This window comes from Drosophila innubila (assembly GCF_004354385.1).
Source record: "Drosophila innubila isolate TH190305 chromosome 3R unlocalized genomic scaffold, UK_Dinn_1.0 2_E_3R, whole genome shotgun sequence".
In the NCBI taxonomy this organism is placed as follows: domain Eukaryota; kingdom Metazoa; phylum Arthropoda; class Insecta; order Diptera; family Drosophilidae; genus Drosophila; species Drosophila innubila.
In genome coordinates, this window is record NW_022995380.1 from 20885979 (window position 1) to 20910497 (window position 24519).

The following is a 24519-nucleotide window of genomic DNA, read 5'->3' on the forward strand; positions in this document are numbered from 1 at the left end:
CGGTCTTAATGAGTTATTATAATATTAATTCATCAGGCTCTACAATGGCACTTAAATAAGAAGTCAAGCGTCAGACTTCACATCAACATGTGAGTAGCTGTGTGGCATGTGGCACATGCCACAGTGGCATGCGGCATGACGCAGACCTTCCTTAAGCCTAACGCGTTAACCAGTCCAATAAAACATGTCAAAAGCACCACAGAATGTTGGAGTTGTGGTTTAACTCATGCAGTCATTTTTTTTGAACGAGGGTGGGTTGATAAATCTTTGGATTAAGTAAAAAAAAAACAAAAATATGTTTATCTTCTTTTTAATGAATTGCGATGACAATGAAAACTGAGCCGGATAATTCGACTGGCAATGGGTTTAATTCGGAGCTAAAGTTTACAGATCAAGCTTAAGTATGACAACCTATAATATTGTTGTAGAGTGTACACCAGTGTCTAATAGATGGTTAAGTTTCATAAAGTACCTAGTAAAGAACTGTGAAAGCTTGTCTTCTTTATAAGGACACACAAAAGATCATATTTATACTGGGTATTTGCATTATTTCGTAGTTTAAAATTAAAAAACTATCCCTTCAACAAATTTGCAAAAAATACGCACAATAAAGTCAGCAGAGAATCGTTATCGATATGTTAAAGTAACATCGAGATTCGAAATTAACATAGATGTATCGTAATTTTCCTATCGAGCTATATCAATAATTTAAAAAGGCCGATTACTTCTTAGCCCACCCTCGTATGTCAGGTGTGCGCACTCTGTGGCTGTCCCAACTTTTGACGACGCGTCGCCTAGAATCATGCAACATGCCACATGCCACATGCCACATGCCACATGCCACATTCGACTGGGAATTGTAGGTGGCTTCGATTCAAACTGAGCTTGGGGTCGAGTTGTGTTCAGTGTTGGGTCAGGTTGACTGTTTGACAGCTTTGTTCCACGAGCGTTGCTCTCGTTTGTTGATTTTTGTGGCACTAATAAAATGCACGCGCCACATGCGAGTTGAGCTAACGCTCGAATGCAGATAAAAATATAATTAAAAACTGTTGTATGTTGTGTTGTGTTGGATGGTGTTATGTGCTGTCCTTGCATAATTCCAACACAGCAACAACTCAAAATTCTGTTTGGCTTTTTATGCCGGCTGCGTGACTCTTTCACTGATACATGCCTTATAAATCTACCACATACATATGTGTGTGTGTGTGTTGGTTGTGTGTGTGTTGGTTGTGTGGCACCTCAGTGTGCTGTTGCTTGTTTTATGGCCTTGCCATTAAGTTAATACAAATTTTAGTTTGGTCTGTTTTCATAGCTGGATTTTCACATAAACTGACACTAGCTTAAAGTGGCACTCAAACATTGGATTAATCTTTCAGACTTTATACATTTACAAAATCAGAGAGCGAGAAGAGAATATATAATAATATTAATATAATAATCTTTATAAGCATGTTTAATTTAGCAAAAAAATGGTACGTTTATAACTTTCTTCTTCAAATTAAAAAAATAGCTGAAGTGTTGAGGCACCTTATTTTAAGCTCGTCTAAACATGCAATATATTTTAAGTATATTTACAATGAGAGGAACATATGTGATATCATTAAAAATGAGAGGAATATACTTCAGTCTCGGAAAAATATTCTTTGAAAATGTAATTATTATTCAAGATTTAAATTTAAGTATTAAAGAAAATATTTAACTCACTTCACTTCCCATGTATTAGGGCATCCATTAAATGGACCTTTTTATCAACATTTTAAATAATATATAGTTCAATTACACTCGAAATCTCCATTTTAAAATGCGTTTTAATCTTGCACACAATAAACCATTTTGCTAGCTTGAGTTAACTAAGATTTTTGCATAATTAAAAACTTAATCATAAATACACATTTTCAAATTATAAAAACAAACATACATAAATTTAAAATTTAAAAAATTTTGCTACTAACAATTGACTAATAACAACAATTTATGTATTCTCATTTTCTTTGTCTCTTTTCATCAATAACCACATTTGTGCTGTTGTTTTTATGCTAACACATACTCACACACACACACACACACACACACACACACACACACTCACCTGCTTATACCTCTTCTTATTGCTATCTCGCTCGCTCTCACCGCTACTACCGCAACTAAAAAATAAAATGTTGTTTAACCTTTTGTAACGTGTTTTTTTTTTAACCAATTTCAAACTAACAATTTTTGAATGTAATAATATTCATACGTTTGTCCTGTCAACTGGTCCCGTTTTCAACAAAACAAATATATTTAAACAACCAACACCCCTACAAAAACAAAAACAAAAACAATACCTGAACAACATCAACAACACCATGAACAACAAACAACAGGCTCTTACGTGCGGAATTGTATGCGCTGAGGCGTAAGGTCGTTGGTGGAGCTGGAGCGCAGCCACAGCTAGACGATGCCACACAACAGCAACAACAACATCCAGAACAACAACATCAACAACAATCAAAACAGCATACAATGCAACAGCAACTACAACAACAACAACAACTACAACAACAACAACATCAACAACATCAACAACAGCTTGAACACAAAAACCACAATAATCTACACAACGACTCGAGTCGCCACTGCGCCCGCTGCACCACCGAACTGGGCCGCATCACGAACCGCGGCGCCCCCTGCCGCGTGTGCAAACTGCGCGTGTGTAAAGCCTGTCGAGTCCATCACGCATTGGACTGGGTGTGCGTGGTGTGTCACAAGCAACTGTAAGTCTCTCTTTCACTCTCTGTCTGTCTCTCTCTCTCTCTCTCTCTCTCTGTCTGTCTCTGTTACTATCACTCTCTTTCTCTGTCGTTCACTAACAATTGCACTTTAATTTGAACTTTGTTGTCTAATCCTTACCACACACGCACACTACTTGTAACTAACTAACTAATTCACATACTAGCTGGTCTATGTGTCTATTTATAGTGGTTGTAGTTGGTTTCAGGAACATCAACAGAGTCTTTTTTCAGGGCAACAATTTTATAAAGAAATTCTATGTAGTCTACTTTTTAGAGCAGAAAGTAAGATTTTCTTACTAATACATTTAAAAGTAAAATTCCGAAGTAAAATTGAGAATATAAAAGTGGAATAGAGAACTCGAGCTTAGACTAGAAAGTTATAGTTCGTATCCTCTGAGGTTGTATAGTAGTAGATACAAATTTTCAAGAAAATTACTAACATTACGCTTCGCTAACAATTTATTCATAATATTCATTTCTTTAATTATTTGAAAACCTTTTCAAAAAGTATCTTTTGTATATTTTAAATCTATTTTAAAGTGAAAATGAGATTGACGATGCAGAATGCAGAATGCAAATACGTGACATCCTTCAATGCTATTGTTTTCACAGTTAAATTACAAATATTTTATCTTTTATTTTGTCAACACGAAAAAAATACTGTGTAAATTTTTACCCACCCCGGTAATCCAATTAAAAACTCAATTGATCCAAAAGTGTCAACAGTTTTCATGCAAATTGATGTATAACTTGATAGTGTTATTTTGTATATATCGAACTGGCGTTAAATAAACTGTATTAAACAAACTTTACTCTTCTTGCCCCAAGCGTTTATTGCAGTTGAAGTGAACTCGTATCTAGGAATTCGATTACCACTTTGTAATGCAAACGCAGCAGTTTTCATTGTTGCAAACTAATTTTGTTGCATTGTGGTAGCAAAACTGTCACCTGATGTGACCAGAAAAGAATTGCGACATATTGCATATGGCGTTATTTGACGATAGGGCATCGGATGACCTCAAATGATGTCAACTGATGCGTTGCATATTTGATGAGGCAACAATTTGAGTGTCGTTTTCGACTGTCTTCCGTTTTCATCAATTGTTGAATATTTTACGACTTTATCACTTTCATTTCACTCGCTGACATTTTGTAATCTCACATGTCACTTTTTAGTCTGTCTTTGTTGCATGCCACATAAAAAAGCTGAAAACTAAACTACATTTAAAATTCAATGTTCATTTTGCAACTGTAGCAAGTTTGTGTATTCGTTGCAATACAAATAAGTGTGTATTCTGCGGGATCTGTTATTTTTTTTTGCAAAAATTCAAAGGCAATAAAATGAAAAGAAATTCTGGGAATAATTTTGTTGTGAGTTTACTCTGGAAATGTTATTTTATAACGGTTTTTCTTTTTAATGGAACGACAATTTAATCAGAAAAAAAGTTTGCTTATCTCAAATAGCAACTGCGCATTAACATTTTAATAATTCGTATTATCCTATCAACTCGCTTTACAGCACTACAATCTCTCTCTTTTTCTAAGTGTTTGAAGTATAAGCTGCAATTCTGAGAAAAAAATAAAGCACACTGCAGAGAAGATTTAAAAATTCCTAGTTCAAGGACAGTGTCAATGCTTTATGCCAAAAGCGTATATTTAACTAATACCAAGTTCAAAAAGGACGTCCTCTTTGAAAACGAAGTGACGAAGCAACAAAAAATGAAAGCGTTTAGTAATGGAGCAGCAGATTAATTAAGATATGGTATACGAAGACCAAAGATTGGAAAAGTTTGAAGTAACTAGTTGAAAAACTAAACTCAGAGTGTTTCTTTAGAAAGACACTCATTTAACTAAATTTAAAAAAATATTACAAATATATTACACATACGCCATGTTGCATGCTAGGATCATTGGCTAACTTTGACTGCCACTATAAATACAACTTTAAGCTCAATGATTGGTTAATTGAAACAGAACAATTGTTGAGACAACAAAGCTAATATCTAATTTGTGTCAAACCCTTCTTCTGCAGGATTCAGCTTTTTTTTTTAATCTGATGATGTTTTTCACCTGATCTGCTTCTAAATAGTACTTAAATATTTATGCATAGAATGAATTGACACGTGTCTTTTGAAATTCTAAAAATTCCCTTGCCACCGCGGGAAATATGCGTAACAAGGTTGTCGGTGTCAAACTCATGTTCAAAACTACATTAAAAGTTTGAATTTGTTTTGTTTGACAGATTTGAAACATCACTTTCCAAATTAGAATTATTCTGAGAAACTGTCGTTTTATATACAAATTCAGCATATTAAGAGTACTTGGTAAAATACAACAACTTTATTTAAGTAAACTAAATGTACAAATAATTATTACGCATACGCTCTGTTGCATGAGATCAGCTATTGTTAACTGACAATTGTAATGTAGAAATTCGCTGTTGAAGTGTTGAAGCTGTAGCTGAAATTGTTGTTGTTGTTAATGATGCTGGCGACCCACACACACTGAGAGTTCAGTGTTAATTGCCAAGCCCCGAAATAAGTCGTAAAAAAAAGTGAAATGAACAAGGCCAGACGTAGACTCTGGACTAATTAAATGTTGGCCAACGCAACAGCAACAGCAACAGCATCAGCAAAAGACAGCAGCTGTAGCGTAACTAGTATGATAATTTGGAATCTTCAGATTCGGGTGGGTGGCATTTTGCGTGCTGAGAATTTAGCCAAGACAAGACGCGACGCTGTGGCAACTGTCGCCCACAGGTGTCAGTCGATGTGACGCCTCCCAATTGGCAGCCAGCTGTCAACGCAGGCAACGCTTGCAGCTGCTTGATGAGACTCCCTCGTCTGATTCTGAGTCTAAGGCGTTGCCAAATATACGAGCATATTGATAGCTATGGAAGCTGATGCTTCTGCTGCTGCTGTGCGCTTGATTGGAATTTGTTCATAAGTCTGAAAACGCCTGACAGTCTGCGAGTCTCCAAGTCTTCGACTCTCCCTCAACAGAGACGCCTTCAGTCATAGTCCAAAGCCAAAAGCCACCCGCCTGGTATAGTCATTACTTCTACTCTGCTGTGTGTTGGTGTCTTATGTTTCTTGTGAAGGGTATCACAGCACAGGGCATTCTAATTCAATATTGAAATGTGTAACTTAACATTAAAGTGCAGACACCTTGTATATTATATATTATTCCTTTATTGGAAAGTGTATCCTAGAAATTAATACATTTTTTCTTGTAATTTGTATAATAATATTAAAATCAGGTAAAAGGTTCTATTTCAGTTTTTGTCTTTCGGTTTCGGTATCAGTACCGGTACGTAACGGTACTACAAATCAATTTTGAAACATTTTAAAATATTAAGATGTCGTTTTATAATAAATATGACATCAAAATAAGTAGCTAAACCTAGGCCAAAAAAAAATTTTTAATGAATTTAAAAATAGTTGAATGCAGAATGAATAAAGAGACCAAATCATGATCAAAATGACATTCTACTTGTGAATCGGTTCAGTTTTGATCAAGTTATGACAGTTTGAAGTTGGTCAGACTGCGGACTTAGCCACTTTACAAGTCAATATTTTTGTTCAATTTCACATGATTTTTTACAAAAAAATGAAAGGTCTCAGAATCAAGTTTAAAGTGTTGTGTTATACTAATTACGATATAAGGAGTTGATTAAAAGTAAAAACTTGAGATTTAAAATTTTGAATTTTCAAAATTTCAAAGGGGGGACCCTTAGCATCGAAATCGATTCTTGGTGGATAATAATTAAATTTCCTAACCGAACAAAATTTGAATGCAGAATGAATTAAAAGGCCAAATCATGATTAAAATGACATTCCGCTTGAAAATTGGTTCAGTTTTGATCAAGTTATGACAGTTGGAAGTTGGTCAACTCTTCAACCACAACCGTACCGGTAAAAACGTTGCGGTATTCGTTTCTTGACAGATAATTTTCATTCGGCTACGGTTTGAGTTCCGGTACTAAAATTAAACGGTCTCGGTGTTATTCCCTGATGAAAATTTAATTAATATTTGTAATATATATAAAACATATAAGAAAAAATATTTTATTGTCAATGTAAATTTATAAATCATAAAATAAATCAACAAAAAAATGAATTTAATCTTAATAAAAAATATTCAATGAATAAACTAAATTTTGAAATCATAAAAAAAAAAATAAATAATAAATAAGTTATTTTTATAATATTTACAAATTTCATTACATTGTTGTGAGAGGGTATTTAATCTTTCGAGTGTCGCAGATAACTTTTCTGGCTTTTCTTGTTTGCTGTTTGTGTGTTTCTTTTTTGAACAATTTCAATGTGTTGTTGCTATTGTTGTCTGACACTCAGTCAGTCTGCTGTTTGTTGCTGCCACGGGCAGACGTGCATACAATTTAACTTTGTCTGAGGCGCAATGTTAGCCGATGTTTTATGGTTTTTTAAATGGCAATGGTCTTGTTGTTGCTCTTGCAGGGAGCTACAAGCGGCAAGCGGTGAGTGGATTAAGGAAGCCTATGCGTCCTGCGAAGCTGTCGATCATTTGAGCACCAGCGATGTGCTGAGAAAGAGCATACGACGCTCTTGGACTATATCAAGTGAGTTGGCAAGCAAAAAAATGCCCACATGTATTAAATAAAAATATTTCTATGCCCTACAGATCCCGAGGACGATCCTAATAATCCGAACTCGCAACAACCCGTTGCAGACAATTTGTATCCACAGCAGAAGCATTTGATTGAGGCACAATCGTCTGGCAGTTATCCCACATTGCATCAGTATCCGTTGCATCAACAGTTGCAGCAACAGCAACAGCAACAGTTGCATCAAACGCCTCCACAGACGCGTCAGACGCACATCATCAATTATAGTAGTGGCAGTGCCACGCCCATAAGTGGCAGCAAGTGGCATTTGGGGCGTCGTGTGTTGCGACAATCCACATTACCGAGCACGCTGAATAACGATCCGAATTTGAGTGGCAGCGGTGCTAACTTGGCCAACTACAACTCGGCCAATTTGACAGCGCCAACATCTCCACATCAGCTGCAGAAAAGTCCACTTTACCCGAGCGCCTACAACAGCGACGACATAATACATATGAACACGGCTCCGGATTGCGACAATTACACACAGATACAGATACAGCAGCCACAGCTGGAGACGCCAGCGACGCCGCCAACGCTCAGTCATCGACTGCAGGTGCGACGTCAATCGACGCTGCCGGCGAATCCATGTCAACCTCCACCTGGCATCTACATGTCCACCTCACCGAATCGCATCTACAGTCGCTCGCCGGAACGATCGCCGGGTGAGCAACAACGTTATCCTCCCTTCACGCGACAGACATCGTTTCCCGAGCCTCCGACGAGCAATTATCATCGCACCAAACTGTTGCCGAGCACCGTCAATCTGCCAGTGCCAACCACACAGTCATCGACGGCAGCTGCGCCGCCTTTGAACTATGAATCACAGGCGTCCAGCATGGCCAGCGATGAGATGGACTACACACAACCGTTTGCCAAGCCGCGCATGATGCGTCAGGCCACGTTACCCAATCCGGATCAGCATGTCAAGCTGTTGCCCACATCGCCTCCAAAGCGACAGACTTCGCCACAGTTTCGACGATCGCCGGAATTTACGCGTCAACAGACGCTGCCCAATCCGGAGGCATTCAACAGCGGCAACACGTTGACCGTGCATCAGACGCCACCTGGAAAATTTATGCCCATCTCGCCGCGCACCAAGCAGAATTTTCTATTTCCCAGCGTACAGAATCCACGACAGTTTCTCTCCCAGCAAAATGTGCCCACGGTGGGTGCTGTGGATATGGGTAGCGGTGGCAGTGTTGCAAGTGGCGCCGGTGAGCAATACTCCAGTAGTCAGAGTGTCAATATACATCATTCGCGGGATCCGCACTCCAAGATGATCAAGGTGCGCAGTCACAGCAATGAGGAGTACTCCAACAGCAATAAGACGCATGTGGAGAGTCGTCGTCTCTTGCCAGAGATACCCACAGCACAGAGGTCGACAAGTCGTTCTCCCAGTCGACTTGTGAGGCAGGATTGCCTCAAGGAGCAGGATCACTGTTCGCGTACATTTGGCGAGGCCAAGCAACAGTTCAATCAGTTTCCCGATGTCAGTGAGGAGCTGGAGATTCAACCGGAATATGTGGATTACTTTGGCAATAGCGTTACCAGTTTCCTGGAGACGGATGAGGTGCAGTATGAGAAGAACTACAATGCCGGATTCAACAGCGAGCCACGCATCATCTACAACGATGGCTCCGATGATCCTGGCTACAAGCCGCTCCCGCAAAGACCGATCTACAGTGCCGAGAACGTCCTGACAACTGACAGCAATTATATGACTTCCACTCAGCCTAGTTACTACCCTGACATGGGCAGCACTGGCCATAGCATGCACAGTGGAGCTGCCCTACCGCGCACACCTCTCATGCACAATCGCATGCGACGTCGCCAGTCGCGGGAGCTGCCAATGCCACAGGAGGATTACTCCCAGCTGGCCAATGCCGAACCCGCTCCTGCTGCAGCGCCAAGTGTCTTGAACGTTGCCGACACCAATGCGGATCGTCGCAAGCCGGAGCAGATGCGTTCCGTATCGGAGGACTCGGGTGCCAAGACAACTCCCAAGCCGGTCACTCGACGTTCCTTCTCACATCCCGAAAACGAATCGACGGTAAGCTGTTTGAGTTCCCTTCTGTAGACTGTAGAGCAACTCTATGACTATTGAGTAAATTTAAAGAGGCTCTACTGTAGAGCTCTACAAGGTGTTTATCTACCTAACTCTACTTAGCGCCATTCTTGACACTCTACTGAAGAAAACTTATAGTGTGTTTAATTACAAAAATGTTGACTTGATATATTTTAGGTCTAATCAACTTTAAACTGCCATAACTTTATTAAATATCAAGCGATTTTCAATCGGATTCCAATTTTGTTCTCTTAATTCATTTTGCAATCGAATTTAATTAATTAATTTCTTATTTAAACACAACTTCTGCTTTTTGCAGCCACCAAAGAAAACGGAAACCTCGAAAATCCCCAGTCCACGTCCGCTGGCCGATATATTGGATAAGACGCGCGGTGGCGCCTCAAAGTTGCCGCAAGTCCGACGACGCAACAGTCGCGGCGAGGAGGGTAAGTTCAGCTAAAGATTTCTAGTAGCTGTAGTTGCTTTTTGCACCCAATCAGCGGTAGAAACCCGTAGCTAATAGATCAATAGATGTAGTTAGTTGCAAACACCCGAGTTATTAAAATATGGCACATACTCCTTTCCCCCTCGTTCCCCAAATACATTAACGTTGAAATATAGGTAGAGTACCACAGCATCACTACTCCTTCCATGAACTGCTTAAGCACCAGAACTCTGATTTATCCAATCGCTTGAAAAAAACGCCCATTCCCGTTAACACAGTCCCCGCAGGCAAGGAGAATGAAACGGGTTCGGAGCCAACCAGCGACAAATCCCCCAAGTCCTCCGACAAAGGCAGCGTTAACAATGAAGCCAATGACACAGGAGGCGACACAACGGTAAGTTCACCTCATTATCCTGCCAGTTGATGCCACAACTGATGTGCTATTCTTTAGGGTGCCGCACACACCAGCACATTGGGGGAACAGGAGCTACAGAATGCAGTCGAGGCTGCCGCCGTTGTATTCAAGAAGGTGGTGCTCCAGCGACGCAAGGAGAAGGAAAAGGCCGCCGAGGAAGGTGAGTGCTAATTGCCATCTCCCCCCATCTTCTACTCTCCTACTTATATCTTGTATCTAAATATACAATAATGTATCTAAGTTTGTGTGTCGGTTGTCGGTTGTCGGTTGCCGGTGTTGGTGTTGGTGTTGGTGCATAATTACTTGTGGTGACGGTGACCTCTATCTAACCAGACCCTTTCCGTAGGGTTTCGCTTTTTCTCTAATTTCGTACAAAATTAATTAGACCTCAGTTTCCCTCTACTCTTGAAGTGGGTCATCATTCCCCTTTTTGCCGGCCATTGGCCTTAAGTACATGGCATTTAGTTAGAGCCAAGTTCTTTGAGGGCTTAAAAATCAAGTTTCGCAGTCTTATTTGTATGGGTAAGAAAATCTGAAATACATTAGGTGGAAAATATCATTACTCTTTTATTGCTAAGATAGTTTTCCAAAATATTGTTGCTTATTTCTTACCAAACTTATTTCATTTTGAAGATAAATTTAAATTGATGCCTAAAAGTATGCCACTTTTTTTTTGCTAAAGTTTCTCTATTTTAAAACTGTTGAGTGTGATTGAGCATTAAATATGATGGTGTCTACAAAACAAATAAAAATCAAATTGTGGAAAATAAAAGTTTATAACGCTTCATTGAAAGACATTTAATTATGACATTCTTTCGATTACAACTCTTCCTGCACGAGTTTAAAACAATTTCAAGCTCTTAGATCCTCTGTAAATGTAAAATAATTTTTTGTTATTAATTGAGTTCTATTTTGTACGAGAAAAATCACGGTCACAAGATATTCTCCAGTTGGAAGAGGCAATGGCATTGTATCCGTTCTGAGATGAAATCCGTTTGTATATATTGGACCCTATAATAATGAACTGTGAGAACTATATATCAAAGCAATTTCAATCAATGTAATACTTACCACATAGGGACATGTGTGATTAATGTTAGAAAAGCCTTTGACGAGTTTCCATATAAGAATGGCAAATGGATTGTATGCCCTCTTCATGAATCGACAGAGATCAACCTTGGTCTTATAGAGCCATGGTTTATATCCATTTGCCTTCTGAAATATTTGGCCTACAAGCCAAACATCATTGACGGGGTGAAGTAAAGTTCCATTAAAATTTAAATTGATTCGATTGCGATTCACAGCACGCAGACGGCATTCATATACTTCCAACAAAGATTTATTGTAATTTTCACAAACATAATTTGTAAATTTGAAGACGACAGCTTCCTGTGACCAACAAATATCTTTTATTCGATACATTTATTTTAAGATCAGTAACTTAAACTTACATTATAGTTCGTTATTAAAAGCAGCAGCTGAAGCCGGAGTCCCAAAATTAATAAGTTGATGCGCATGGCGTTGAATTTCAATTGAAATACTTCAGTATACAAAATAGAATAGTCTTTATATACGTTTTATAGATTGATACATTTTCGACATGGTTAAATAACTGAAATAATCGCTCTGCTAAATGACATGATTATGCGTACTTGTTAGATTTGTACCCTGAAACTATAATTGTACAATATAAATATATGTGTGAGTTAGCTTCATCTAAGATAAAATATTTTTACAAACCTCAGACCCTATAGGGAAAATCTATAAAAAAGATAAAATTTCAATAAATTAAACAAATTTTACACAGGGGCACAAATTGAAACATCTAGAGCAATTAAATTATAAGCTCGCTTTATAAAGTGACACCAACAAATTTAATCCTTGTAGAGGACTTAAATCCATTGGCACTCTTAGATAGCGGATTCAGAGACAGTTACATTTACATTCAGATTGAATATATCCGAATTTATAGCCCTAAATTTACGTTATAGCCTTCAATTAGATATTTCCTAAAACGGTGAAGTTTTGTATAATATTCATATGCTATAAATATTAAATAATATTATTACAAATATATTGTATTAATAATTATATTTATTGCGATTACTACTAGCTTGTAGATTGTATTAAGTTAAAAATTTCAACAGTTACATTTTAAGCGCTTTTCTGGGTATTTTAATAACAAAAACACACACACGCACACACACATAAATCGCCCACACACGTCTTTTCCCACAACAGTAGCATTTTTCCTCGGGTCGTACTTTGTTATGCTTTCATTTTATGTCCTGTTGTTGCTGCCAGTTTGTTGGCGATTGTCTGGAGCTGCGACTACAAAACCCAAATCCATTCAAAACTGCAACCTCGCTCTGCCCACGCTTAAAGCTTACGGGGGACTGACTGTCAAAACTCTACCGTTAATCTTGTGTTGTGTATGCGTGTGTCTTTGTGTGTGTGTGTGTGCTCTGCTTCCAAATTGGTCCTCCTTAAAGTGCTGTCTGAGAGAGCAATTTTCCAAACGGGCCAAAAGCAAGCGTATCTCAAATGTTTGCTTTGCGGAGGCGTAGATGGGGATGGGGATGAGGATGAGGATTAGAATGAGGTTGCCAGCGGCTTGTGCAACATGCATGCATATTCCGTGTTGTTTGTGCAAACACAATGATTTTATCGGAAAGTAGAGGAGCAGCTATCAGAACTCTCGTCTTCGATTCTGTGAAAAGCCTTAAAAGCTTTTTAGGAAACCGTTAATAACCGTACTCTAGCTATTGAAAGTGAAAGTTGAAAATGTGAAGCACCAAAGGGCCAATAAGATAGGGAAATGAAGGCACTAAGCTCTACAATAATAGTTGGAAATTCTGAGTAACTCCTTAAGATACACAATTCTTATAATGGCATGTGATGCAATAGCTATGAAGGACTTGCATGTCAATTATTTTCCAAAATTCCAAGGTTTAAGGTTTATTTTCCAGCCAGATGAATGATTGTAGTTTCTTATTGGATTATAGAACATGCGAAAAAAATGGCTTCTTAATAGAATAAGTAAGAATTTGAATAATTTAAATTAATCTAACAATTAATTGCTAATACTTTGCTTTTTTAACAAAACATTTCTTTCTATAAACAAGCTTCAGAGTCGATCTTGCTGAAATTATTTTAAATCAATTTTTATAATGATTAATAGTTTCCGCCTCAAAGTATGCAACAGTTTTTAACTTTTTCTAAATTGTGGTGGAAAATTAAAATTCTTTATACAAATTTAGGAGGTACACTGCAACCAAGTTTACAATACTTAATTGTTATTATAATAATTTAAAAATAAAAGTTGTAGTTTAATTATTATAATACATAAATTTAAAATTAAAGTTTTTTTATGATTTAAAAAAAAAAGGAATTTAGTTTTGGTTTTGTAGCTTTTTATACAGATAAAAAATAAAATTTTTGGTTAAGGCTTTAAACAACAACCATACATTATAATTGTTATTTTAAAATCCAAACCAACGAAAAATAACCACAATTTAAAGATAATAATTGTGTTGTCTTGTAAATTCGGTACGGTCCCGGATAAAAAGCTAAAATAAGATTTAAATTGTTGAAAACGAACTCTGAGTTAAGTAGTTGAAAAGAATTGAATTATAAACTTTAATATGGGTTTTGGCTTTGCTGATTAACACGTGTCTAATCTATTTTCATTTTATGTTCTAACATTAAATTAATAATCAAGTTGGTCTAACAAAACCTCGCTTAACACATTGTGAACACAACTTTCCAACCACTAAACATGGCCAAGAGCTGTTCGCCGCATTAACCACCCTCCCATTAACCAAGCTATGTGTTTAACCACTATTTCACCTGTGATAAACCAGTATTTTGCATTAATATTTCGTGGTGTTGGTCAACCGATAGAGAAAAAGAGAATAGTGTACAACGAAACCCACCCTATTAAATTGCAGCCTCGCAGGTGGCAGCTGCAACTTCCGGTGACAGCAACGTCGATGTCATGGAAACGTCGTCGTCATCGGAGTTGGAATTCAGGTGCAGCACAACATCGGGTTACGGTCACTCGCAGTACAGTGTCGAAGCGGATGAGTTCAAGTTGGTTTTTCTAAACTCGGACTCCTCGTCGTCATGCAAAGAAGAGGAAGAGGAGGAGGATGAAGAAGATAACGGAAACGATACAGATACGGCATCCAGTTCGTCATGCTCGACACATCAGTGCCACAGCATTGTAAGTAACGTGGAGGACTGTGACTGGGATTACTTTGAGCCTTCGATGATTGCTGCAACGACAACAACAACCACAACCATGATTGCCATGACACCAACGCCTCCGCCCCGCTTCCGTCGCAGATCCAGCGACAGCGACTCTCCCTTGTTGCAACGTCGCCAGCAGCTGCGCAGCTACTGCTCCAAGATACGCGAAAGCGACACGGGCACCGATGAGGAGCTGCACATGCAAGCGGAGAGCAGCTCCCAGACCAGCTCCGATCAGAACCACACACCGCCCAACTGTGCACCAACTGTGCCCCTCAGCATGAAGGCGCGCATCAAGACGCGCTTCCTGAAGAGTCACCACCACTACCAGCATCATCATCACCACCACACGCCCAGTCGCTGCAACTGCAACAGTGCAACTGCAACGGCGGCAGCTCAACCACAATACGTGCCCATTCCCGTGCCCGTGCCTATTCCCGTGCCCCTTGCCGCCTATCACCACTGGCAGCTGGAGCATCCGGGAGCGCCGCTGCTCGAGCAGGACGAGCACTTGGCCGCCTCGTTGCAACAATTGTGGCAGGCGGCAGCTGCTGCATCGGGTACGCCCAATTCGCCGCAGCAACAACAACAGGCAGCTGCTGCAGCGGCCGCGGCAGCAGCAATGGTCGCCTATTCACAGCAATTCGCCGCGGCAAGCAACATGTTCGACGCCACACCGCCGGCAACAACCAAAAGCTATCAGCAACTGCCAACCACAACAACAAGAACTGGTCGCTTAGGCAGTTTTGGTGTTGGCGGCTTTAAGTCCTCGGCACCGGAGCTAAGCGCCTCGTTGGGCTCACTGATGACGCAGTCGCTGTGCTCCACTGCCTCCATGTCTTCATCAACAACGTCCGGCTACAACACAGCGGGTCGCAGCCTGGAAACATTAGCCGGCTGTCTGTGTCTCGCACAACAGCAGCAGCAACAACAGCAACAACAACAGCAGCAGCAACAACAACTGGCCAGTCAAATGGCTGGCAATGCTTTCAAGCCAGCTCCAACAAGTTTAGGTTTAGTAGCGTCGCGCACGCCGTCGTGTGAGCAACAACAAACGCGTCACTCCGTCGCTGTCGATGTTGACGTCGCTGCTGACGTCGCCGCAACGCCCACAACAACACCGAGATTGTGTAATGCGAATGATAAAAGCAACTGCGACGACGACGACAACAACGGCAACAACAGCAACGACAGCGATAAATTTAGCGCACATGTTGCTGCGGTGACTGATAAAAGCGAGGCAGCAACATTGACAGCACAGCTGCCAAATAAATGCCAAAAACTATGCGAAACTGTGCAAAACATAAGACAACTAGCAACAACAACAGCAGCAGCAACAACAACAACAGCAACAGCAACAACTGTGGCTGGCAGACAAACGCAAACAGAAAATACAGAAACAGAAACAGAAAGACAAACCTACCTGGCGAGTAACGACAACCACAACAACAACAACAAAGCCGACGACGAAGCAGTGGAAACAGCAAACGAAACAAATATACATAAAAATCAAGTACCAGCAACAAGAGCAACAGCAACAACCACAACAACAACAACAGCGACTGCTCCTGCGGTAATAACTCGTTTCCAAGTTGCAGTCGAAAATGTTGAGATTGTTGCCGCCGTTGCGCCTAGAGAGCAACTACAACAGCAGCAGCAGCCGCAGCAGCAACAACAGCAATCGAGGCAACAACATTGCCAGCTAGAGTCGAAGAATTTTAGTAGCTCCTGCAATAAAGCAACAGCCATGTCGGAAAGTGATGCAGCTGAAGCTGTTGCATTTGGTTATTTGCTAAGCGAAAGCTGCGCGGCCAACAACAACAGCAGCAACAACAGCAGCAACAGCAACAGCAATAGCAACAGCAGCAACAACAACAGTGAAGATGAACGTGGCCCACGCAAGTTGGTACAACGCAGCTATGATGTTGCACTCGCCATGCAAGCTCAAGTGGAGCACGAGCAGCAACAATCGGCGGAGGTGGCACAGGCAGCGGCAGAGCAGGAAGCATTGGAGATGGCACCAGCAATTGCCATGCAAATGGTGCACCACAGCACCACCGACGGCAGCAGCAGCAGTAGCAGCAGCAGTGATTCCAGCAGCAACAGCAGCTCCAGCTCCGAATCTTGTGACTCTGATGATACGGGAACTGTGGCAGATCGACGCCCCAAGCGTAGACGCTTTAACAAGGTGTTTATTGTGAATCGTCAGGTGGGACAGGCGGCCAGGGTGAGACGCAGTTCATCCACCGAAGGTGATTCATTGTCATCGTCGGATGCCAATCTCGAAGATTCTTCGGATAACGATACAGATACCGAGCGCACCGATTGCGGCATTGTATTAAACTATGTGAAGGCATTGGGAGAAGAAGAAGAAGAAGAAGAAGAAGAGATAAAACAGCAACAACAATTGGCACGTGATGACAACGACCGCGACAACGAGAACGAAGATGAAGCTGATGATTATGATGATGATAATGCTGCTGATGAAAGTGAACGCCGCGTTGCCAACTCAAGCGATGAGCTTGCCAACTGCATTGTAGTTGTAGGCGGCTGCACGGACGATGATGCCAATGTTGTGCTGCATGGCATGCGTGCGTTGCCAGATCTTGTTGATCAGGTGGAGCCGGAGGAGCAGCAGCAATTAGAGCGCTGCATTGAACAGCAGCCATCAACATCATATTCTTCTTCTTCATCATTGGAATTGAGCTCTGTCCTGGCTGCTTGCGATGAATTGCATAGCATTTCCAACGATGTGAATCGTTTGTTGGCGCTGCACAAGCAAAATTCACAATTGGAGCTTAAATTGCAGCGACTGCGACGCGGCGTTGCTGAAATCAATGAGGATCATCTGCTGCCGCTGCCGGGTGGCACTGCTGCGGCTGCCACCCAGGCAGAGAAGCCAACCGACTGCAGCAGTGACCAGGGGTGGACAGCTGCAAATGCAGCTGCACTTCCAGTTCCAGCAGGTAATGCACAGGAGGCAACCCTCGTGCTATCCGGTTGCCATTTCCAAGCCCATTCCAAGAAAAGCGTTAATGTAAATTCTAATGACGAAAGCGAAGCAGCGGGTAAACATGTAAACGCAGAAGAAGCAGAGAAAGAGGCAGAAGCAGCGACAGCGGCAGAGACTCTTGGATTTTCAAGCGAGCAGCGGCCGCAGGTAAAAGCAAACAACGATAATAAAGTGGCAGTCATGCAAACAACAGCCACAAGAACAACAACAGCGACCGAAACTAACAGAGAAGAGCGAACAGCTGTGCAAACTCAAGCAGCAGAGAAGTGGGAGGAGGAGAAGGGAGTTGCGACGGGCAGCGAAGCATGCAAAATAAACGACGATTTGTTGGACTTCAGCTACTCGTCGCACTCTCACTCTCTCACACGAGCGAGTAAAGCACCTGAACGACAGCAACAACAACTGCAGCAGGTAGCTGTAAACACAACGAGAGCGACAGATGCTGAGCAAAAGAGCGCATTGTGTGCGCTCTCGCAGTTGCGCTCTCAGCTACCTGTTGCTATTGCTGTTGCTAAAGCCGATTGCGCAGCCGAAGTGAAGTCGCGGTCGGCATTGGTATGGGAAACGGCAGCGGAGTCAGTCGAAAATGAAATGTTAAACGTTGCGGTTGAAGAGACAAACGCGCGCGTAAAGTTGTACACTAACAACAACAACAGTAACACTAATAATAATAATAATAGCTGTAGTAGTAACAGCAACAACGTTGGCCATAATGACGGCGATTTCGCAGCACAAAAGACAAAAAGCAACAACAGCAGCGGGAGCGGCAATGTATTTGTTGTTGGCCAACAAAGTAGCAGCAGCAACAACAACAACAACACTAAAAACAACAGTAACTGTGACGTAGTGAATGTTGATGTGAATGTGAATGTGAATGAAGCATCGACGTCGTCGCGTGTGTTTGAAAGTTGTGAAAACGAATACGACAAAATATTTGGCAGTCACCAAGAACTGCAAAGCAGCAAAGATACGACAACAGCAACAACAACATCTATGGCAGCAGAAACTACTATAACAACAACAACATCAATTGCAGCCAAGAATTCACTTTCAGCCAAATATCGCAGTTTAGTGATGATTACTAAAGACAACGAAAGCCCAACAGCAACAACAACAACGAGTAACGATAACGATTATGAAATGCCAGCAACGATTGGCAAAAACACAAACAACTATGGCCAGAACTTTGGCAATGAGTCACTCGCCATCGATTTGCGAATGGGACATGGCCAAGAGCTGATTACAGTGACGCCAACACCAAGTGAACGTGAGATGTCGCGTGATTCCTACAGTGTGGATTCCCTCAATGAAACTAACTCCAATCCGAAGATGAGTCTGGATGATGGCTTGGCCGATGATGATTCCTGGGTGGAGGAGTTGAGTCAACGTGGCGACATCGATGATGACGATGATAATTTAAGCAATGCCACAACAACACCCACAGCCACAGACTCGGAGGATGCGGAGGGAGATGGAGAATTGGGTGGCAGGATCATGTACTTGGATCGAGAGGAGGAACTGCGTGGCTATAATCGTTCAGCAATTGATTTTACACTGCACACAATTGTCGAGGAGAGCTGTGAGGAGAGCGAAGTGGCTTCCATGAGAGCGGACAACGAAATGGAGCACGAGGAGGAGGACGATTTGGCCGAAAGGAGACGTCAACGCACACTGCAACATCACCATCGACTCAGTGCCTCCGAGCTGGAAAAGTATTTCTTCTTTGGCCTGGGCGATGGCAAAGTGATGAGCTCCATTGACACACGTGGCGATGACACTGCCTCCGAGGTGAGTTCCGAGTGCTCCGAGAGTGTCGACTCGCTGCCACATGAGGATCAGCTCTTGGATGGCGGTCACTCGGCTGCAGATTTGGCCTCATCTCGACTGGAAAAGTATTTCTTGTCGGGATTCATGGGTTTCAGTGGCGGCGAGAAGCAAGTGGACAGCGATGAGAGCGGCGGCAGCGTGGGCAGCGACAGCGAAGGTCATCCCAGTCCAAGTCAGCGACGCAAGCGTCTGGTCAGAGCACGAGGCACGCCACGTAGTCACAACTCGTCCTTGGATAACCTGCTCTTGCCTGAGGCGGATGCCCTGGACTCTACCACGACGGCAGTTGCAGCAGCGGAGGATACTTCGGAGTCGGAGGCCGGTTGTGATGATACCGTCATCCAGGTGATCACGTCCGCAGATCGTGCCTCCGACGGCAGCTCTTCGGATACAATCAAGCGTAAGAAGCAACTGAGGAAGCGTCACGACTCCCTCGATGAGAAGAAGCTGCACGAGGTGGCAGATGTGGCAACAAGTGGTGTGGCAGCCACAGAGTCGGCGCAAGCCAAGAAGCAGCAACATCACAGCCGGGACAGCGGTTTTGTGGGAAGCAACGATGATCTTTTAAAATCCCCCGACTGTGAGCCAAGCAAATCTCCAACGCCAGCTCTTGGCCAGATCAGTGAAGATCGCGAACCATTGGCAACAACTTCAGCTCTCAGTTTGCCCAAATTGGAGCTGCCCAGCACGAGTGGAGGAGAAGCTGCCTCGGCACGTCGTTTGGCCATGACAGTGACGTCACCGAATGTCACCACCAGTTCAAATCTGGTGCGCAAGGATAGCTTCAACAATTGGAGCTCCGACGAGGAGACAAATCTGATGATGAGCAAAATGCGTCAGTTCTTCAAGACGTTGATTGTGGCCACAGCGAATGCCCAACAGAGCCAGAGTCAGACAGCGAATCCCGGCCAGAATCAGAGTCAGAATAGTGCTGGAAGCACGCCCAGTTCGGTGAGGCGATTAGCCTGCAAAGCGGGCAAATCTCGTCCAGCTCAGTTGGCCTACTTTGAGAATGAGTTGACACGCTTGATGAAAACCGTACCGGGTATTAATGATGACCAGGTGCGCGAGATTGTGGAGTATTTGAGTAGCGAGGACACCTGGTCGGATTCATACGATTCCTCGGACTACACCAGCTCCGATCTGGAGGGTTCTGAGCACAAGGGACAACTGAAGGCACAAATCTCCGCCAGCTGCCAGCAGATCATTAACAAGTTCGAGGTGGATGAGGAGGGAGTGCGTGGAGACGGTGGACTGTTGGATGAGGCACATGCACTGAATGGAGATACGGCATTTGTCTACCAGAAATTGGTGGCATCCTTCAGCAAGGTGGCTGTGGGAGAGTCAGCCGAGGGAGAGGTGCAAGTTCCAGCGGTGCAGCCAGATGAGGATCGCATTTCCACGGGCAGCACGGAGCAGCAACGTTCGCCGCAGTTGTTTGCCAAGGTCATGCAACATATTGGGACACGTTTGGTGGCATTGATGCACGAGGTGAGCAGCGGCAACGAGACGCCAACGGCGACGCCGACGTCAACGCGCCACATGAATCGCCGAGTGCAGGCGAAGATCTCGGCGACAACAACGGAGGATGAGGAGGATGAGGTGGAGCAGCAGCTGCAGTTAAAGGCGTTGCCATTGAAGCAACTCAAATTGCGAAGTCGTTCGCATGATTTACTCTTGGATGGCTCAACGCCACACACACAACTGCACAGTGGCCAGTTGCATGCCACAAGCGTGGGACAACAACATGCAACGGGTACAGCAACCATTGGAGCAACTGCAGCCGCAACAGGTGGCGACAATCAGGGAGAGGAATGCGGCATGGCAAGCGATTATGAACGCTTCTCGTGGCGCGGCAGTTTTGAGTCGGCATTACTGGCTAATGGCGATTCCAGAACGAGACTCAGCCAGCTGAGTCAACTGGACAGGGACAACTCCTCGTCTGCGTCCGCTTTGGCTGTGGCAAAGCGTCGATCGGCAGGCGACTTGTTGTTCAGTCAGCATCAGCAGAGTCTCAGCCGCGAGCAGTTGGATCGCGTTCGCTCCTGTGGCAGCATCGGCGGCGGCGATGTCCATCATCATCAGTTGGAGGCATCACCCGCCAAGCCTTGGCTCTCATCCGCCAGCTCCTGCGCGGATTCCGCCAAGGATGTGCGTCGCTCCAGCGTTCCCGATGCCATCTACGAAACGGATTCCAGCGACGAAGGCGCCTCCTCGCAGTTCAATGTCAATCGCGCCAGCGCCACGTTGCCACGCAGTCTGACGGGCAGCGGTCAAGTGGCAAGCACCAATTCCCTGCCACGTCTGCCCACCACCAGTTCGGTGGCCAGTGCAGGCGCCTCCTTTACCAGCACTCCAATTACCAAGTCACAGAGTGCCCTCAATTACACGCCCACCTCCTCCTCGGGCAGCCAGAGCGCCAAGAGCGCACGTTATCGTTCCCCCGGCTTGGCGGCACGTGCAGCTGCCGTCAGTGGCAACAACAGTGGCAGCGGGCTGACAGTTGCAGGTGCAAGCAACTCCACTTGCAGCGGTGGCAAGAAACTCGGCGGTGGTTTGCAGCAATTCCTCTACTCCAAGAGAGATGCACGCAAACGTTTAAATATGTCAGCGGGTGAGTTAATAAACGCGTTCGATAAACTATCTCATAGATACACACACACACACACCTACACCTTAACATACACACACCTATATACAGAGGTCGTCCCCAGGGGTTCCATTTAACACATGCTTCACATAGTTGCAACATTTTAGCTACTTACGTTGCGCTTATCGAAACTGTTGCCTCAGAATGTCATTTCAAAAAGATTTTTCCTGCAACATGGAAGCAATTAATACAGATTAATCAGTAATTATAGTCAATGTAATAGAAAATTACACAATTATAGTATTTTGCTCAATTTCTTTTGTGTTGAGGTCAATATAGTTATTCCACCTGTTACCTGCGAATGCAATCTTGGAGGAGTTTAAGCTTTGTGGATGATCAGATTAATGGTCATGAATTTGAATATTATTTAATAATTATGAACTTTATTATATTTTATTTATTTTATGTTGCCAGAGAGAACAAATTTAGAATGAAAGCTTAAATATTAAAAAATAAGAATATAAAATTTAAATTCAAATTACAGTTGAAGTTTAAGTTTCATATTATAGATTAACTGACATATTAACGCAAATGAGTTCTTTGTGTCAAGGTGCAGTAAAAATTGTTTTTAAAAAGATTTTGGGTTTGAGCCTGATTAGATTAGTGACCTTGATTACATGGGTAAAATATTCCTTACACTTTGGGTGAGTAAGTTAAATGTGATTTGCATTATTGGAAAGTAACTTCAGTTTTAGAGATCATATTTTAACTTATCAATTTCAATTCGATGTCAAATACACCTTATAATTGTTTTGATACCCTTTAAACTATTTCTGTTTTCCCATTAGTCGCTGATTTAGGCCTCTTTTAGCAACGCTATTTGTCTCACACGTGTTCCCATTGAGTTATTCCTCTCTCTCTCTCTCTGTCTTTCGCTCTGTCTTTCTCCCTGTATCTCAATCTCTTCTTCTTGGTGTCTGCATTTGCCTGTGGGGGCTTTTTGTCCAAAATAAACTCAATCAAGGTCAATTAACTGTATCCATATTAAGCGTTATGCTCGTTGCCAGCTTCTCGCCTCAAGTTAAAGCGATTTTCGCAAAGCGCCAACTGTTGATGCCAGTTTCCGCTTGACGGGGGCGTCACTTGTTGTTCATCATCTTGTTGTTGTTGTTCTCGCTTATACTGTTGTTATTTTTGCCTATTTATTAGTTGGCCAAAAAGCTGTCTTGCAGCTTGGTCAATGAAACTCGAACTCTGGCTCATACTCGAACCTTGTGTTTTTGACGCGAGGGGGTATTGACTTTATTTCCATTGTGTCAAAACTAGGGATGGGTGCGTGAGTCAAAAGGGGGAGGTTAAATTGGAGTGAGAGAAGAGGGTGATTGAGTGGCAAGACAATACACCTATATAATTATGTGAAGTGCTGGGCATGTAAATAAATATTAAGCAAATCCATAAATTGTGGGAACGAATAAATTCTGCAAAATTCATAGACGTTATTTAAAGCAATTCCGTTTAATTGAATGTAAGACAATTTCAATTTCAGAGAGTTGTTGAACAAGTATAAACAATTAAAATATATGCTAGCTGAGCTGCTGAACTGTGGGATACCCTTTGAAGTTACCCAAATTGATGTACTTCTCTTTCGAGTTTAATGAAAAGATTCAATACATGTTACCAGCAATTTATGATTACATAAGCGTACGTTTAGTTTAAAATTTGTCAATTTATTCAATACTGAATTGTATTATTGACTTTACTTAGTGTCTAAGCACTTTCTACTTATTGTGAATACTTACTTTTGTTAACAGAAGTACAATAATTCGGTTGGCCAATAGTTCAATGGATCTGCAGTTGAAGTTAAAATTGATATTGAAATTGAAATTGAAGCATGAGTACACTCGAATGTCTGCGTACAATATCATTTAAGCTCTTGACGTTGATAAAGTGTTTTGCTTGTTTATTTCCTGAACGAGTCGAGTTGAGTCGAATATTTGCCTTTGCATAAAGTAATTAATGTTTTCGGAATCCAATGGGGCACAGTTGTGACAACATTTCGAGCACACAATATTTCAATGGATTTTGCATTATTTTCGTGCTTGGCTGCACCACTGTGCACAGTGTGCTGTGTTGCACCACGGAAGTGCTTGGCCATCCGGCATTTTAAATGTTGTTGTATTTAAAATGATTTTAACACATTTATACACATTTAAATGGTCAAACATGCCACACAATGTTGCCGCTTTAATTAAGTTATTATTGTTGGGGAAATTGAAGCACCCTGTATAACACAGACACACCCGTTAGTATCGTGCAATACTTGTAATCAAATTAACCTTTCGGCTCGAACGGAAAGATCTGCGACAGATCCAACTGTTGCCATCTCTGTTGCACTTGCCACATTTGTCGAATCGTTTCGTTAATTGCACTTTCATTTGGCGCTCGACCTTCTGCCAGAAAGTTCAATATTTCAATAATTGAATAAAACTTAGAT

General features: G+C 42.2%; 1 protein-coding gene across 1 annotated transcript in view; it reads left to right on the forward strand.

Moving 5' to 3' along the window:
• LOC117792874 overlaps window positions 1-24519 on the forward strand; it is a 56674-nt gene that overhangs the window by 26486 nt on the left and 5669 nt on the right. Inside the window, exons 2-8 of the mRNA XM_034633180.1 lie at window positions 2557-2753; window positions 7250-7371; window positions 7434-9469; window positions 9804-9930; window positions 10106-10323; window positions 10381-10504; window positions 14295-22049. Coding sequence (XP_034489071.1) covers window positions 2557-2753; window positions 7250-7371; window positions 7434-9469; window positions 9804-9930; window positions 10106-10323; window positions 10381-10504; window positions 14295-22049 — 10579 coding nt within the window. The remainder of the gene's footprint in view (window positions 1-2556; window positions 2754-7249; window positions 7372-7433; window positions 9470-9803; window positions 9931-10105; window positions 10324-10380; window positions 10505-14294; window positions 22050-24519) is intronic.